Here is a 17283-nt window from a genome sequence, read left to right as displayed (position 1 = left end):
TAAATAATGTTTTAAAAAGGGAACCAAGTGGGTATTTTAGAACTGAAAAATAAAATAACAAAATTTACCGAAAAAATACCATTGGAAGAACTCAGTAGCAGAATAGATGTGACAGAGAAAAGAGTGAACTTGTAGATTCACATGTATTATCCAAACTGAACAAGAAAGAAAAAAAATACACAATCCTACCAACTGATGGAGGGGGAGAGAATACAAAATTATCCACTTATGATAAAAACTTAGAAAACTAAAAAAAAAAAACAAAAACAAAAACTTAGAAAACTAGAAATAGAGGAGGAATCATCCTAATAAAGGCTTCTACCAAAACCCCACAACTAACATCATACTTAATGGTAACCAACTGAATGACGTTAAGATCAGGAGTAAGTCCACGTGTCCTATTCAACTTTGTACTGGAAGTCCTTGCAATCAGGCAGGAAAAGGAATGAAAGGCACTTGTTTTAGAAAGGAAGGAATAAAATGATCTTCATTCAGATAACTAGATTGTCCACTTAGAAACCCCAGGGAATCAACAAAGATGCTCTTTGAACATTAAGAGTTAAACTAGGAGTTTATTTAACAAGGTCACAAGATACTAGGTTAACATACAAAAATTAATTTCTGTATCTATGCAGTAGCAACATTTAGAAAATAAATTTCAACAAGCGACTCCATTTGCAATAACTCCAAAAGGAAAAAAAAATTTGGCAAATGCGTGGCAATTCTGTGTTGAAAACTATGAAATGTTGGTGAGTAACATTAAGTCCTAAATAGACATGCTATGTTTACAGATCAGAATATGTCATTTAGTTGTCAATTCTCATCAGTTTATAGATTTAACACAACTCCTGTAAAAATTTCAGTAGAAGTTTCCATAGGCACAGCCAAGCTTCTTTAAAATTTATGTGGAAAGGCAAAGGAATTAGAGTCACCAAAACAATTTCAAAAAGTAAAGTCAAAGGATGGAAAATAATTGACTTCAACTCTTATTACACCCTGATGAACTGACAGCACATTCTCAGTCATACCATTGAAATACTCTAAACCAATGAAAACTGCCTCCTAATCTGTTTATGTTTCTGGTGAGTGATTGTCATTATTCTACCAAGAAGTTCCCATGTTGGGTCCCTTAGGAGTTAGTGACATAAGGCCAGAAGGCATCTAACTTGTATTGATCCATATCCTGTGTATTCTGGTAAACCAGTTCTGCAAGTATATTTCCCAATTCACACTCTTCCCTCTTTTAGGAAAGATACAGAAACTGTGGCAGAATAAGGAAGAATAAACCTTTTCGGAATGAATGCAGGATGAAAACAACTCTTTCTCTCAATCCTATAATTAGCAGTGAGGAAGCCCTGGTGTCAAAGACGATAAGATTTGTGTGATATACACCAAAAAGGGCTGCTGGTGGCTTTTTCTGTTCTGTCTTGTGGAGAGATTAGTTTGCTTCATATGTTTGCTTGTGACCCTGTTTGCTTTGGTAGCTTTGTACTGCCCTCTGCTGCTCCACCTCTGCCCTCAGTTATTTATTCAACCACAGAAATCACATTTCCCACATAGAATGGACAGATATTTTAAAGGATTTTCCTTGTTACATATAACATATTCAGCAAAGGTCCCTGGTGTTGAAAGGGCTAAAACTAGAAACAGGCCCTGAGAACCAAGACTGGGATAAAAGTTGAACTACCTTTGAAGGGCAGGAGAAACCATGTTCAAAAAGCTGCTCCTTCTGGAAAGGAAGTTGGTTTCTTAGAGTCAGCACCACATTGCCCCTACAGGACAAAGGCAAGCTGCTCCAAGCTACAACTAGTAGAGAGGTGGAAACAAGCATGATAAAATCCAGAGAAGAAGCTGCTCTCAGAGGAAAAGAAATGCAGCATCTCCCATCCTGGGTCTGGGACCTGGCAGCTGTGTCTTCATCCTGAGCTCTTTCCCCTGTGAAATAGCCTCCTCTTGCTCTGGAACATGTATGGCTCTGTGGCTGAGGCTCTGAAACAGTAGTGGTGATAGCTGTGCTATAAGGAACTACAGTTACATCACCACAAGAATCTATTAGCGTTGAAATGGGTTGTTTCTTAAATCGTCATGAGACATTCAGTAATGACTTAAAAGTTATGCATTAATTTGAGTCCTATGGAATGTCTTGATAGTCTGCAAATTTGGGGCATAGATAGTAAATATTTTAGGCTTTGTGGAAGAGCAAGATCAAGGATGTTATGTAGGTATTTGTATAGCAAGGAAGAAATTTCCATACATTTTAATGGTGAAAATAAAAATATAACAATTGAGTAATTTTTCTTTGTAGTACTGGCCTACTGTTGAGACTAGAAATCTTTTCTGGGGTGGGGAATAACTGTTTTGCTTAAAGTTAGTATTCCTTGTCATTAAAATGGACCTTACCAATATAATCCACTGGGAACAAATCATCTTTCAACAAGTGATGCTGGGACACGTAGATACAAACAAAGTTGGACCCCCTACCCCACCACATACAAAAATAAACTCAAAGTGGATCAGAGACATAATGCAAGAGCTAAAATGATTTTAAAAAAATAATTCTTAGAAGAAAACTTAGGCATAAATCTTTGTGACCTTGGGTTAGGCAAGGATTTCATAGATATAACACCAAAACCACAAAGAAGAAAAAAAAATGTGTAAACTGGACATCATCAAAATTAAAAACTTGTGGACCAAAGGCCACCAACCAGAAAGTAAAAAGGCAATCCATAGAATGGGAAAGAAATCTTGCAAATCATGTATCTGATAAAGTACTATCTTGCACATATGAAAAACTAACAACTCAATAATAAAAAGACAAACAAAAGTGGGCAAAGGATCTGAACAGACATTTCTCCCAAGAAGATACACAGATGGTAAAAGAAACACATGAAAAAATACTCATCCTCATTAACCATCAAGGAAATGGTAATCAAAACCACAAGGGACCCCTGGGTGGCTCGGCCGTTAAGCGTCTGCCTTTGGCACAAGGCGTGATCCTGGAGTCCCAGAATTGAGTCCCATATCGGGCTCCCTGCGTGGAGCCTGCTTCTCCCTCTGTCTATGTCTCTGCCTCTCTCTTTCTGTCTTTCATGAATAAATAAATAAAATCTTAAAAAAAAAAAAACGCAAGGAGATACCACTGCATACCCATTAGGATGCCTGGAATAAAAAAGAGATAAAAAGTGTTGACATGGACATAGAAAAATTGGAACCCTTATGCACTCCTAGTGGGAGTACAAACTAGCTCAGCCTCTTTGGAAAATAATCTAGCATTTCCTAAAAAGGTTGAGTATACAGCTGCCCTATGAGTCAGTAATTCCATTCCTAAGTATATACCCAAGAGAAATAAAAATCTACAATTATATAAGAACTTGCACATGAATGTTCATAGCAGTATTATGTACAACAGTCAAAAAGTAGAGACAAACTGATGGTTGTCAACTGACGAATGGCTAAGTACATGCTTGTAGCATCAGACAATGGAATATAATCTGGCAATGAAAAGAAATGAAACACTGAGAAATCTACCATATGAACCGATTTTTTAAAAAAAGATTTTATTGATTTATTCATGAGAGAGAGGCAGAGACATAGGCAGGGGGAGACACAGGGTCCCTGCAGGGAGCCTAATAATGTAGGACTCAATCCCACAAGCCCAGGGGTTCACAACCTGAGCTGAAGGCAGACGCTCAACTAGTGAGCCCCCCAGGTGCCCCCACATGGACCGATCTTGAAAACATCGTGCTAAGTAAGGAAGACAGGCACAAAGGACCACAATTCCTATAGTTCCATTTATATGTAATGTTTAGAATCCAGCTTGGAAGGCTCCTGGTTATGGAGTTCCTTCTTGGGTGATGAAAATGTTTAAAATAGATTGTGCTAATGGTTATACAGCTCTATAAATAAAAAAGCACCAGGTTGTACACTTTAATGGGTGAAGTGCATGGTGTGTGAATTCTCTCTCAACAAAGTTATAAAAAATGTACTCCCAATGCTTATCTGTTAATAGATCTGTATTACTATCTGTAATGACATTTTGAATATTTCATCTTTGAAAATATGCTTTCACACAGACATTGTTAATTATTGATATTAGTCCATGGACCTATGATTTGAAGAGCGTATTCACTGCTTAGAATTCATTATAGAATTTCATTAGATTATTCTGGGGCACCTGGGTGGCTCAGTTGGTTTAGGATCTGACTTTTTATTTCAGCACAGATCATGATCTCAGGGGCATGAGATTGAGCCCTGGGTTGGGCTCCAAACTGATCATGGAGCCTGCTTAAGAGTCTCTCTCTCCCTCTGCCTCTGCCCCCTATTCCGACACTCCCACATGTGCATGCACTTCTCTCGAAAAAATAATTTCATTTTATTATTTTTTGATATTTTGCTGTTAGTGTATCATTATATTTCAGATGAATCATTTCCAATGAGAGATTAGGTGGATGCTCCTCCATTGTACTGTTAAATGGATTTTGGAACATGGAAATTTCCTTTCCACTTGCATTGAGATCCAAAAAATCCTGCTGGAACTGACTTTGTGCTCAGAATCTGTATCTGCAAAAAATATGGGAATGGAGATAGCACTTTTTCTTTTAATTTTGACAGTGCAGCATGTGTATAAAGTGTCCTGACATTACTTATGATTCAAGTATTAGTTGTTATTGAAATGACTTTACAGCAGAATAAATTTTGCATAGAAGGTCTAATTTGTCTTGAATTTTCAGCTGAATTTATGAGGACATATTTATTAAGCTTGCAGCAAAAGCTAATTTCCAAAGCCACTCATGTTTAATAAACTGTGGTTTAACACAGTTCTTGTTCAGGAAAATTCCATTCTCAGCCTTGACTTTTAAAAATGGCAATAAAACTTTCCTCCTGCTAAGTCATTGAGCTGCTGTATAGTAGAGTAAGTCAGGATGTTCAGCTTCTATTTCTGAAAAAGAAAATTCACAGAACTGACAAAGTTAAGTCCACAAGGGCAAATGAAGCTCACTGTTGACATTACTTGCTCGATACGACACATCAGACTCCAGTATTACTTGCTAATGAATAAGCACAGGATTAAGACACCTTACATTTTCACAAGCTTTGTAAATTCGTTTGACTAAGCCTCTTTCTGCGCTTTACACGCTTTTACCCCATCAGATGGAGCACTTCTTAGTAACTCCACTCGGGTTATACCGAATGATCTCAATGTCTTTAAAAATATTCTTGCTTGTTCCACATCAACTATTTATAGAAGCTAATACTTCCATCATTTAAAACTCATCAAATAAACACCAACCAAGCAGACATCATTAACATCTGCTGATTCAATCAAAAACAAAAAGAAGTCAATTGAAATTATCTACCTTATTCTTTAATGACTATTGATATTGCTTACAATGTCTTCCACCCTTTGAACAACTGTTCCACTGGAAGGCTTAAGCAAGTGTATCTTCTCTGGATGTATTTCTCTGGCTGACTGGACATTTAATTAACTCACCATCAATAAACAGATTTTCTTGCTTAGCTAACAAATGATCCACTCAGAAACTTACTTGGCTTGCAACCTCATTTTCATATTTTAGTTTTTGTGAAGAAATTATGCTGTGATGAGATACTCCAGTTTTTATCTTCAAATATTCCTTCTATTATTTCCCTGAGAGGGAGCCCAATGCAGGATTCGATCCCAGGACCCTAGGATCATGACCTGAGCCATAGGCAGACAGGTACTCAACCAATGAGCCACCAGGTGCCCCACTCACAGTGGTTTTAAAACGCGTTTCTCCAATGACTAATGATTTTGATCATCTTTAATGTGCTTATTTGCCCTCCATTCATCTTTTTTAGTGAAGTATTCAAATCTTCACTAAAAGATGTGGTTGGGGGTTTCTTTATTTAAAGCTGAGAAAGAGGCTTTTTTTAAAGTAGATTTATGTATTTATTTTTAGAGACAAAGCAAGCACAAGCAGGAGGGGCATAGGGAGAAGGAGAGAGAATCCCAAACAGACTTCACGCTGAGCACAGAGCCCAGAGTGGGGCTCAATCTCAAGACCCCAAGATCACAACCTGAGCCAAAACCAAGAATCAGGTGCCCAACTGTACCACCCAGGTGCTCCAACACTAAAGATGTTTTTTTTTTTTAAAGATTTTATTTATTTACTTATGAGAGACACACACACACACAGAGGCAGAGACACAGGCAGAGGGAAAAGCAGGCTCCCTGTGGTGAGCTTGACGTGGGACTCAATCCTAGGACCCTGAGATCACAATCTGAACTGAAGGCAGACACTCAACCGCTGAGCCACCCAGGCATTCCTCAAGAGTTTTTATATAGTCTATAAATGTCTTATCAAATAAGTGATTTGCAAATATCTTACCCCAGTTATGTGGCTTCACTTTTGTGTTTTCAGCAAAGCAAAAGTAATCAACTGTATTCAGATATATATGTACACACCTCTATAGGGTGGAGGCTTTGCCAATTTCTCCTTGAGATTATGATAACTTCTGATATATTAACCCAATTAACTGAACTTTTATATCTTTATATGTACATTATGATCCTTCTCTATCCAGTAATGTTTTTGCCTGAAAGTCAAAAGCTAGCTATCTACATAGAATTATAGCCCTTTACATCATAAACATTGTAGTTTAAATTGTTTTAGAAACAGGGAAGGAAGTGTTATATTTGGGGACTTTGCTAGAAACTTAAAGGCTTTGAGTTCTGTTCTCTTCTATTGCTCAGCTCAAAACTTTGTTAAAAGTTTGCCACATATTACTAGAAATGATACTAGTCCAATTCCAACAGATTATAGAAATAGACAATTCTGACTTAAACACTCAGAATTGTCAGAGTGGATAATTCATGCCAAACATCCTACTGAAAATAACAAATTGGGCAAGAGAAACAAAACTCTTGAACACATCAAATAGCTACAAGGATATTTAGAAAGCCTTAGCCACCAACCGGGAGTGGATCAGTGTTCAGAGACGTGAACCATAGCCAATAGAAGACTAACACTCAACATTATCAACCACCTCGACCTAACTGGCATCTGCACAACACCCCATTGAGCAACAGAATAAGCACTGTTGTCCAACAGGTGTGAACCATAGGTAAATCACATACAAGGCCATGAAAATGTCTCAGTACATTTAAAAGGACTGAAATAATGCAAAGTATGGGGGTTGTGACCACAATAAAAGTAATAAGAAAAATCAACAACAGAAAGGAAAAATTGGGAAGTACCCAAATATTTGGAAAATTTTAAAAATACTTTAAAAAACCCATAGGCCAAAGAAGAAATTATAGGTGAAATTAGAAAATATTTGAAGTAAATGCAAATGGAAATACAACATATCAGCTAACTTATGGAGTGCAGCTAAAATAGCACATGAGGGAAAATTACAGCCAGTGTATAGCTGTAAAGGCTTATATCAGAAAGCAAGAAGGATCTCAAGTCAATAACCTAAGCTTTCATGTTGAGACACAGGAAGGGGATCACTGCTTCCAGGTTGCTGGATGACCTTGAGGTCTTAGGAGCAAGGTGGTCTTTCTCTGGGGTCTGCAAGCCCTCTGTGATGCCCACAGAGATGGAGCTCTGTTCCATTGAAACCCGTGGTCTGATCTGCTCGTGTCTTGGCATTTCTCCAGGACCAACCAACCCCAGGATGGTGTGGAGCTAGCACATTCACCTGTCACCCAGCCACCATTTTGGTTCCAAGGCTGCATCTTTCCTCTGGATTGGTGATGGGGTTGTCCATGTTTTCTCCCGAGCCAGCTTCTAGCTGCTTATTTGAATCCTTGCTCTGTGACAGACGACTTCCCGAATGCAGTCCTCAGTCTCCGCAGTCACTAGGGCCTTGGACAATTTGTTACTAGTGCATGGGGATTCATTGCAGAAAGTAAAAGAACAGAAGAAGTTATATTATGCAACCACGAACTAAAAGCTGACATAGCTATACTAACATTAGGGGAGAAAGTTTCAAGACAGAAATTAATGCTGGGAATAACATCTGTTAATTCCTAAAGATGAGGGAAAATGTTGCCAAGAAGAAATACAATTAAAAATTTATATTTATATACTCCCATTAATGTGGCCTAAAAATAGTAAAGAAGGGTAAAAATCGGGATCCCTGGGTGGCGCAGCGGTTTGGCGCCTGCCTTTGGCCCAGGGCGCGATCCTGGAGACCCGGGATCGAATCCCACATCAGGCTCCCAGTGCATGGAGCCTGCTTCTCCCTCTGCCTGTGTCTCTGCGCCTCTCTCTCTCTCTGTGTGACTATCATAAATAAATAAAAAATTAAAAAAAAAGAAGGGTAAAAATCAATAGAACTGCAAGGAGAAATAGAAAAATGCACAATGAGATGTATTAAAACAACTTTCTATCACATTAATAGAACAAAAAGACAAAAAATATAAAATATTTGAATAACAAGTTTGACATAATGGACATTTACGGAATACTATATGTAACAACTTCCAGTTACACATTCTTTTCAAGTACAAGTTGCACTGCTTAGAAAAACCACATCCTGGGTCATAAAGCCAGCTTCAACAAATTTCAGAGGGTTGAAATCTTCCAGAAAACATTTTCTGGCCACAATAAAATAGCTGAAAATCTATAATAATCCATAACTAGAGTATCCCCTAATGTTTGGAAATTAAATAACATTTTAAAAAGAACTGTTAGGTCAAAGAGGAAGTCATAATGGAAGTTAGAAAATATTTGGAATGGAATGATAATAAATGTATGAAATGTCAAAACTTGGGTATAGCTAATGCTGTGCTTAGAGGGAAATCTATAGCCTTAAAGTGAATAGAATTTAAAAAAAAGGTTGAAAGTCAGTGATCTAAGTGTTCATGTAAAGAAACTAGAGGAACCTTAGTTGAACAAAGGAAGTAGTTGCTTTGGTGCACTGAGGCAGTGTCTTTGTGTATCTTCTATGCGTATTTGAGGCTAGTCCCTTGGGGGAGCACTCACAGAGAACAGTGTGGAAATCTCATTCTGAAAGGCAAACACCTCCTGACCCCTGTCTGCCCAGTCTCCACTTGCCATGAGTGGATGTTAATGTATCTGTGTAGGAGGGTGGAGAGTCTAAGACCCCCTCTAGGACGTCTGCATGATGTGGGGTGGGCATATTAATATTTGGATATAAAATCATGGGAGTATGGCTTAGGAGCATCTAAACTCAAGACAGTGAAGAAACAATGTGGAGTCATGAAATGCAGAGGGACCGCACAGCCTCTCATTGGGGGCGTATTGTGCTCCCCTGGGCTAAGAATGCTCAGAAGGGCATAAGCCAGTGATGATGACCATGCATAGCTGCTTGGTGCCTGGAAGCCAGGGGCTGATGTGGTGTGCAGAGGAGGGAGTGGTGGCTAATACCTCTGTAGTGTCATCATTTGCCCCTCCTAACCATTAATCAGCATCCTTCAGAAAGCACAGATGGGGCCTTCCTTGCCTGCCATTCCTTCTATATTTTGCAAGTATCTAGTTTCAGCCAGTTCTGCTCACCCAACTCCACTTTCTCCCCACTCCTAATGCACACACTCGCACTCATCCCAAGTTCCTCTCGTTATAAATTACTAACTACACCATAACAATGGAATCAAAAAACAAGTTACAAGGAAGAACAATGAAAAATCCTTTGTATTCCAAAGCCACCTCCAACCTCAGCACAAACTCGTAAGAGCACTTGTAAGTGCTCTCTCCCCAGTACTGTGCACACATTGTCAGTCTACCTCCTCTGTGGCTCTGGGGATTAGGAGAAGTCTCCTCTTCCTTCAGCCTCCCTTCCTCCACACCCCACTCCCCACACCTGCAAATATTGGTCAAAGAGGCCAGAGAGAACAGGCTTTAAAAGTGGAATACTGATTATGGGGTGGGGGTGGGGGTAGGGGTTACCACATTTGGCAAATAAACACAGAGGACCTTCACTTAAATTTGAACTTCAGAGTAACAACAAATAATTTTAGTTTAAGGGTGTCCCAATTCTTCTTTTTAAGAGAGACAGAGTGAGTAGTGAGTGAGTGGTGGAAGAGGCAGAGGGAGATGGAGTGAGAACGAAAACTTTAAGCAGACTCCATGCCCAGCATGGAGCCCCATGTGGGGCTTGATCCCATGACCTTAAGATCATGACCTGAGCCGAAATCAAGAGTTGGGTGCTCAACTGATTGAGTCACCCAGGCACCTGAAGTGTGTCCTGATTTTATACTAAAATGTTATTTGTTGTTTCTCTGAAATTCCAATTTAACTCAGCATCTAGTTATTTTTTTCTGGGAACCTTAATTATAGGAGTGAAGGGGTCATAATCAGGGAGGAGTTGCAGTCAGGGGATTCTTCGTCTCCTGGGACTAAAAGTTTACTTGGAAGCTGTGGAACAAGTGGTGTCTCCTGGACAACCAACTCCCTGGGGAACTGGGGGAGACCCACCCTTCTGGGTGCCCCTGGCCTTTCACAAGGTCCCAACCAGAGCAGCCGTGTCACAGCGCCCCCTGGTGCCGCCTAAACCGGCTTCTTGGCCTTGTGAAGGCAGCACATCCTTCCACCTGGCCCAGTCTGGTCTGAGAATGAGCGGGGACGGGTAGCGTGGTCAAGGTAACACACAAACACAGGCATGATGTGCAAAAACACAGACATTTTGACTTTAATAAGTTATAAAATCAAGAAGCCAAATTTTTCTATACAGAAAACAAATGTGTCGATGGCTGTGATCAGTAAGATAAAATGCTGTGACTTGAGTTCAGCACCATGTCATGATTCCTGTGGTGGCTGCCTGGCATTTGGGGGGTAGAGTCTTCATGTTCATCTGGGAAAGAGTGCTACTGAGCACCATTTATAGACACCCAACAAACAAACAACCTTGAAATACAAACAAAAGGCTTACACGGGAAATTCCATGGGTTTTCCAAAAGGAGATCAGAGCCATGTTCCCAAGCCCCAGCAGGAGTCTCCCCACTAATGAAGCTTCCTGGAGCTGCAGACGGAGAGGACTTCTGATCTCAACACAGTGTTCCAGGACCTCAGCTAGAAAACCTCCCTGGCCTTCAGGCTTTATTGGCCCCCAGACTCAGGACTGTTGCTAGGCTGGCTGTCCCACTGTCCCGAGCTCAGTGGGGATTAGAAGTCTCTCAGAGTCTAATAAACCCTGTATTCCTTAGAGAAACCTTGGCAGATCGTCTGGCTCTAGAGAACTCTGTGGGTACATGGCCCCAGGCAGTGAGTATCACCTATGGGATGGTGTCCATCTCTCTCCTTCCAGAAGAAGATAGGTAACCCTGGGTATGTCCCACCTGGGGCCTCTCCCTGAAGCCTTCCAGCCCCAAGACATGCAGCCCTGCTCTGCTTGGATCTGGGAATGGAGCGTTCCCATCCTGAGGTCCCCAGGCTGCGTAAACTGAGTAATACTCTCTGGTCAGTCACCCTGAGCTTCCTCTGCATCCCAGGACAGACCCAAGCAAGAACTGCCCTAGTCCTTCAGCCTGTGAATAGCACCAGCTGCCATGGGTTCAACCAATGAGGGAAAGCCAAGGCATCCATTTCCTGATTGCAGAGAGACAGGACTGCAAAAGTGCTGTATACCACATCTGTTAAAGAAGTGATACTGTGAGAGAGAGCCAAAAATGTTTTCTCCAGTTTGCTTCTTAGGAACCAGCAAGGCCCTCTGAGACACCAGGACAGGTGTGAGTATGTGTGGGACATGGTGGTAGAGGGGAGGGAGGCCGCTGGGCCAGGCAGAGGTGAGGGGCAGCTGGTTATCACCCAGTGGGGAGGTTCAGCATCATCCCATCATCCCAGATAGCATTCTCACTGGTTTCTACACCCTCACTTTGTCCCTTAGATCACACACAGACACACACCCACATGCATGCACGGAGCAGACAAACATACTTAGCACCTCAGACTCCGTATAAAGTAGCCATCATGCTATCACCCGAACCTCAGTGTTCCCATCCATATGATGGGGAATCACACAGGAAAGAGTTCTCTAGCATCTGGACTGCTGAGAATACAAAGACTCTGAACTTTCCTAGGCATGGAAAGCTTAAGAATTACGTGTGAGGCTAGGCCCAGCTAAGCAGCTACAGTGTCCCTGGGTTTTGTAATTTGGGCAAGTTGAAGCTACATGTTCACAAAATATCAACGTAGGGAGAGGTGAAAATTAGGCACCATCCTCCCATCCACCCCCACTCCATTTCTCTCTCATTCACATCTTGCTCACAAAGCACCATTCTGCTGAAAACAGAAGTTGTAAAAGTTTAGAACAGCCAAAGATAAAGCAGAGTCTCCCTACTTCCCACCTGGGCTTCCCATTGGAGGCCAGATCTTCCAGTTCCCTGCTGGCACTTCCAAGGCATGGAAGGGGGCTCCACAGGGCTGGACAGGACAAGGCCACACCCACAAGCAAAGCTGGTCTTTAGGAGGCAACCTGAGCCTGCAGAGCCCCATCTCAGAACCCAGAGCCCAGTCACCCTGGTGGCAGCACCCCCTTGCACCGCTCTGGGAGAGTCACGGGCCTTGACCACTCACTGGACTTTGCAGCAAAGTCCATGCCCCCATCCTTCCAGTGCACTTGGGGAGGGAGAGCCTCCCTGGGGAGCCCTGGGGCCAAGGCGGCACATGGGCCAGGGTTAACGGAGACGTGAGAGAGGCCTGAGGGAGCCCAGGAGTGCACCCTGCTGTCTTCTCCTCATGTAGGAAATGTGGCCCACCATTTAGATCTATCAAGTCTCAGTACCTTCCCAGGAAGGAGTGGACAGCTTCAGTCTGGGCTGAGTCAACATGGGGCATGAGCATCAAATGGGCCAGGTGGCTTTCCTGAAGTCCTACTCCCAAGAGACTGCATCTGGCCAGGACTGGAAACCACAGGCTGCAGCCTGGTGGCTCTAGAACTCAACAGACCTTCCAGACACCCTGACATATTTTGAGTTGAAGTTTGAGGATTGAGGATTTTTGCACACAGAGCTAGACTTCTACTGAAAGCACACTATCTGGCAGTGGGGGCCAGCTCTCCCAGAGGCAGCAGCAGCTGGAGCCAGCAAGCAGCTCTAGTGGGGGACGACACATCCTCACCACCTGCCTGGCCCTTGGAGTCACTGGCATTCATGTTCACCACCTGTGCTTCATTGTGCTCATCTTAGTGATGGGCTGATTGGTAAATAAATCACTGTTTCTCTTAGGAGTCCGCATGGGGCTTGGGCCTTGGTCTAGGGATTGGTAGGAAACGGCCCGCAGCTCCAGAAGGACTATCACCACCAAGGAAAGGAAGATGGCCAATCACTGCTCAGGAGCTCAGGGCATGTGTCTCCTCTCTCTGGGTTAGCCTCCTGCCCTCCCTCATTCACGGCACTCATAGAACCTCTCTATTGCTCTCTACCCCAACACCTGGTCCCAGCAAGGGACATGGAACATTCCAGAGCTGGCCAACAAACAGATGTGCTAACCTGCTGCCACATGCTCACAACCATATGCATAGATGTTTATGTCATTCTCCTGTTTTCTCAAAACCTTTTGGAATCAGAAATTTTTCCTTCATCTCCATGATTTGCCATCCCATGGAATATATCTATAAGCAAGGGGGGGAAATGCTATTGATGCTATCTTTCCATTTTATTAGAACTTCCCGAGCATCTCTTTCTTCCTCATCTCATCAATGAGCTCTTGGATCCTCTGGTTTCTGGTCTTTTCATACGGGCTCGGTCGTCGAGGGATCAGGTTGGGTGGCTGGACATCCTCGTCTAGGCCGCTGATTTTGTAGGGCACGTCGACGGCGTTGGTATCCGGGTGATCCTCGGTGCTGTTGGTGCGGGAGGCATTGAGGGGCACCCGTGGGGGCGTGCCTGGCACAGGTTGCACCTCCATGACTAGAGTGGGCACTGGGAGGGTGGGCACGAGCTCTTCAATGTCGTTGAGCTTCCCGGGGGGCAGCTCCACTCCGTCGTCTGCATCGGTGAGGTTGTCGTGCAGGTTACAAGACTTGCAGCACAGCCTGTGGTAGCCTGGGATGGAGCAATAGCGAGACAAGACTTCCATCCTACAGAACATTGACTTGTCACCTTGGCAGCGGCCCTCTGAAAAAGAAAAGTGGGACAAATAACCAAAGGACAGGGTAAGGGGGACCTGGTGCCCCCAGAGGAAGCAGGAGGAGGCGTGTGGAAGAGCCCAGAGACGGCACAGCGGCAAGCGAGCTCACACAGAAAGTCCGTGTGGTTCTGATGTCAGCAGACCCGGGGCACAGAGCTGCCTCACAAGCAGTGTGCAGTGTTCCCTGCCTCCAGGCAGGCCCCCAGGATTTTCTGTATCTCTCAAAGTCTGAGACGAAATCGAGGCGTGTCTGTTCTTAGGGAGTGATTCCAGCTCGTCTTAAAGCACGGGACTCCGTCAGATCCCTGTTTGACACCCAAGTGGTAACCCCAGTGAAATTCTGTAGCAGAGTTTGGCCCTACAATAATCTATAAGCAGCAACTATAACCAAACCGAACCTGAAGGAACCAGTGTCTACAACCTGAAAGAACGAATCCCGAAGCCGTGGTCGTGGGCTCACCACGTTCCTCCACGGTGCATTCCCATCCTCACCTGGACGCGTCTCGCTTCCACCTGCCTCCACTTACCCGACAGCCTCGTGTCCTGCCATGGCTGCACCTGCGCCCAACCCTCCACGCTGCGCTCCTGGCCAGCCCCCAAACGGCTCCGTGCTCTGGGGCCTGCACACAGGCCTCCCCCTCCTTCCCCCGGCGGGCTAGCCTGCATGGCTCCCCGGAGACCCGGCGGCCCTGCGCGCACAGCTCTCTTCCTCGGCCCAGCTCCAGCTCTGGCCGCGGCTGTAGCAAAGTGGACCCCGGCCCTCCCTGTGTTGAGGGGCGCCAACCCCCCATGCAGCTGAAAATCCACATAGGGCTGCTGACGCCCCCGAACTTAACTACTAATAGCCTAGGCTGCCGGGAAGCCTGACCGATCGCCTACACCACCGGCTAACGCAGATCCTGTACGGTATGCCTATTACCTCCTGCTCTCTTACCATACAGTAAGCTGGACAAGAGAAAAACGTTATAGGGAACCGTAAGGGAGCACTGTGCCGTGTTCATGGAGAGAACCCCACGTGTAGGCAGGATGGGGCAGTGGCTCAGGGTCATGGCAGTCCCACCCGCACAGCCCCCTCCTGCTCTTGCTCTGACTCTCCTCGCTGTCTTCCTCCCATGTCTTCCCCCCTTCCCTGGCCCCCACCACCTCATTCGACAACACAACACAAAAACTGAGATGAGTTATAGGAATTCACCCAATGGGTCATGTGACAGCAGAACAGGGATGTGGGGTCCCTCATAAATCCCCCTCACCAGCTTCCCTACGGCGTCTGTGCTCAGCCACCCTCTGCCCTCCCCAGCGAGCATCTCCAACCTTCCCTGCACAACTGCTGCCGCGTGCTCCTTTCCCTGCCCGTGACCCCATCTCCTACTGAGAGGAAGGAAGGATTCAGGTGGGAAGGGAAGGGGAGGGAAGGGCAGCCAGGGGTTGAAACCATGTGAGATGCGGTCACTCTGCGCAACACAAGGTGCTGTCTCCACAGAAACTTCCCGCAGGAGCAGATGAGAGCAGGTGCCCTCTCCTTCAGGAGGTTCTGACGGCACCTGCTGCCTGCCCGCTGCTCCAGGCTGTCACCTCCCCTTCCAGGCTGATGACCTGCGTGGTTGGACACTGACCCCAAACTTCCAGAGCCTCAGACTCTAGGATACAATGGCCTGCTCAGGCCACTGTGCCCGGTGGTCCCCAGCGTGCCTGAGACTCCACACATCCCATGCAAGCCCAGGGCCTCTGCTGGTGCCACCTGTCTCACAGAATGGCCTCTGCAGAGCGCAAGCCAAACCGCAGGCACCACCCCGCCCTTCTGTCCATTCACCTCAAGTCCTAGATGCTCCCTGGTATGTCCATGATCCCCTCTCTCTCCCATCTCCATGGGGTTAAGCTCTGCACCGTGATAAGAGCCTCCTTTCTGCTTCCTCAATTCCTTCTCCTTCTTGTCCACTACCCTGCTTTAGTCAGAATGCTGTTTTTCAATCGAAGATGTCCTGACTGAAGCCCTGCATTGCCCCTTATTGTTTGCAGGGTGAGGATCTGGCCCCTTCACATCTCCATCTTCACTCAGGCCTTGGACCCCCTACTTTATACTGTGTTCCCTCTGGCCACGGGGCCTTTGCACATACTATACCCACTCCCTCTCTCTTCCTTCAGTTGCTCTCCTCCTTGAGGCTCAGCTGAAACACATCTTCGGGCAAGCATTGCCCACCTACCCTTGGGAGGTCCTCCTATTCCCAGCACTCTATCCCAGTTGGCAAGTTCACACTTTAATTATTAGATAAGGTGTCTATTGCCTGACTATTTTCTAGCAAGTTCCAAAGGGCAGAGCCTTAAGCTCTATTTGGGCACCCTTCTATCCCCAGAGACGAGAACAGTGAATTGGAGAAAGCATAAATATATAAATATGAAAAAGACACATGTGAATAACTGAGGAAGTTCAAAACAGGGAAATTATGGAGTTTAAAATAGGAACATGACAAGTGAGGACACGCAGAGGCACGTACCACCAGAGGTGGACCTAGCTTTGGCTCTGAGCTTCTAAGTGGCCCAAATAAGGAAACATGCCTGAATGCATGAGGTACAGTGTGAAGTGATAAATCAGCTCAGCTATGCAGGAAAAGCTCTGGCCTTCCTAGCCTAGAGACCGAGAAATAGGCTCAAGATGTGGAGGGGAAAATGTGTGTGGCCGTGTGCTAAAGGCCGATTCTGGAAATCAAACAGAAAGATCCTGAGGCAGGGCTTTCAGGGTCTAAAAACTTGTAGAATGTTGTCTCAGAAAAAATCTTCGAGGTGCCCAGTATATGATACAGAAGACCCTGGAGTGGTCCTGTCTGAAGCGTGGAGCGCTCAGAGCCCCACCTGCTCCCTTCCGCACTCCCTGGCCCTCCTCCCCTTTCTGGCAGCCTCCAGGTGACTGTGTGAAAACCACTGATCACACCCCTCCAGAGACCCAAGGGCACTTGTGATGACACAAGAAGCGGCGTCTCCCTGCAGGCTTTGACCACTGGGGTGGGATGGGGTGGAGGCACGGGCCTCGACAGGACAAGGATGGAGCCTTGCTGGGAGTGGGGTCACCCCTGCTACAGACCAGTGCCCCTCCTGTCTCCTGTGCCTTCTCCTTCATGCAAATAACAAGATCTCTGCGAAACCTCTCCCTGGGGTCAGCCTGCTGTGCCATGTGGGCCAAGTCTGTGCCTCCACCTGGTTTTGTAAAGAAGGT

At 45.0% G+C, this 17283-nt stretch overlaps 1 protein-coding gene across 1 annotated transcript in view; it reads right to left on the bottom strand.

Annotated features, from left to right (window-relative positions):
* Positions 1-10609: 10609 nt before the first annotated feature.
* ADAMTS2 (ADAM metallopeptidase with thrombospondin type 1 motif 2) overlaps positions 10610-17283 on the bottom strand; it is a 224564-nt gene continuing 217890 nt past the window's right edge. The window contains exon 22 of the mRNA XM_035697210.2: positions 10610-14062. Coding sequence (XP_035553103.2) covers positions 13605-14062 — 458 coding nt within the window. The 3' untranslated portion in view covers positions 10610-13604. The remainder of the gene's footprint in view (positions 14063-17283) is intronic.

Source organism: Canis lupus, chromosome 11, assembly GCF_003254725.2.
Source record: "Canis lupus dingo isolate Sandy chromosome 11, ASM325472v2, whole genome shotgun sequence".
NCBI classification, from domain to species: Eukaryota; Metazoa; Chordata; class Mammalia; order Carnivora; family Canidae; genus Canis; species Canis lupus.
The sequence above is the reverse complement of the archived record's forward strand: the minus strand, read 5'-3'. Positions and strand labels throughout refer to the sequence as shown.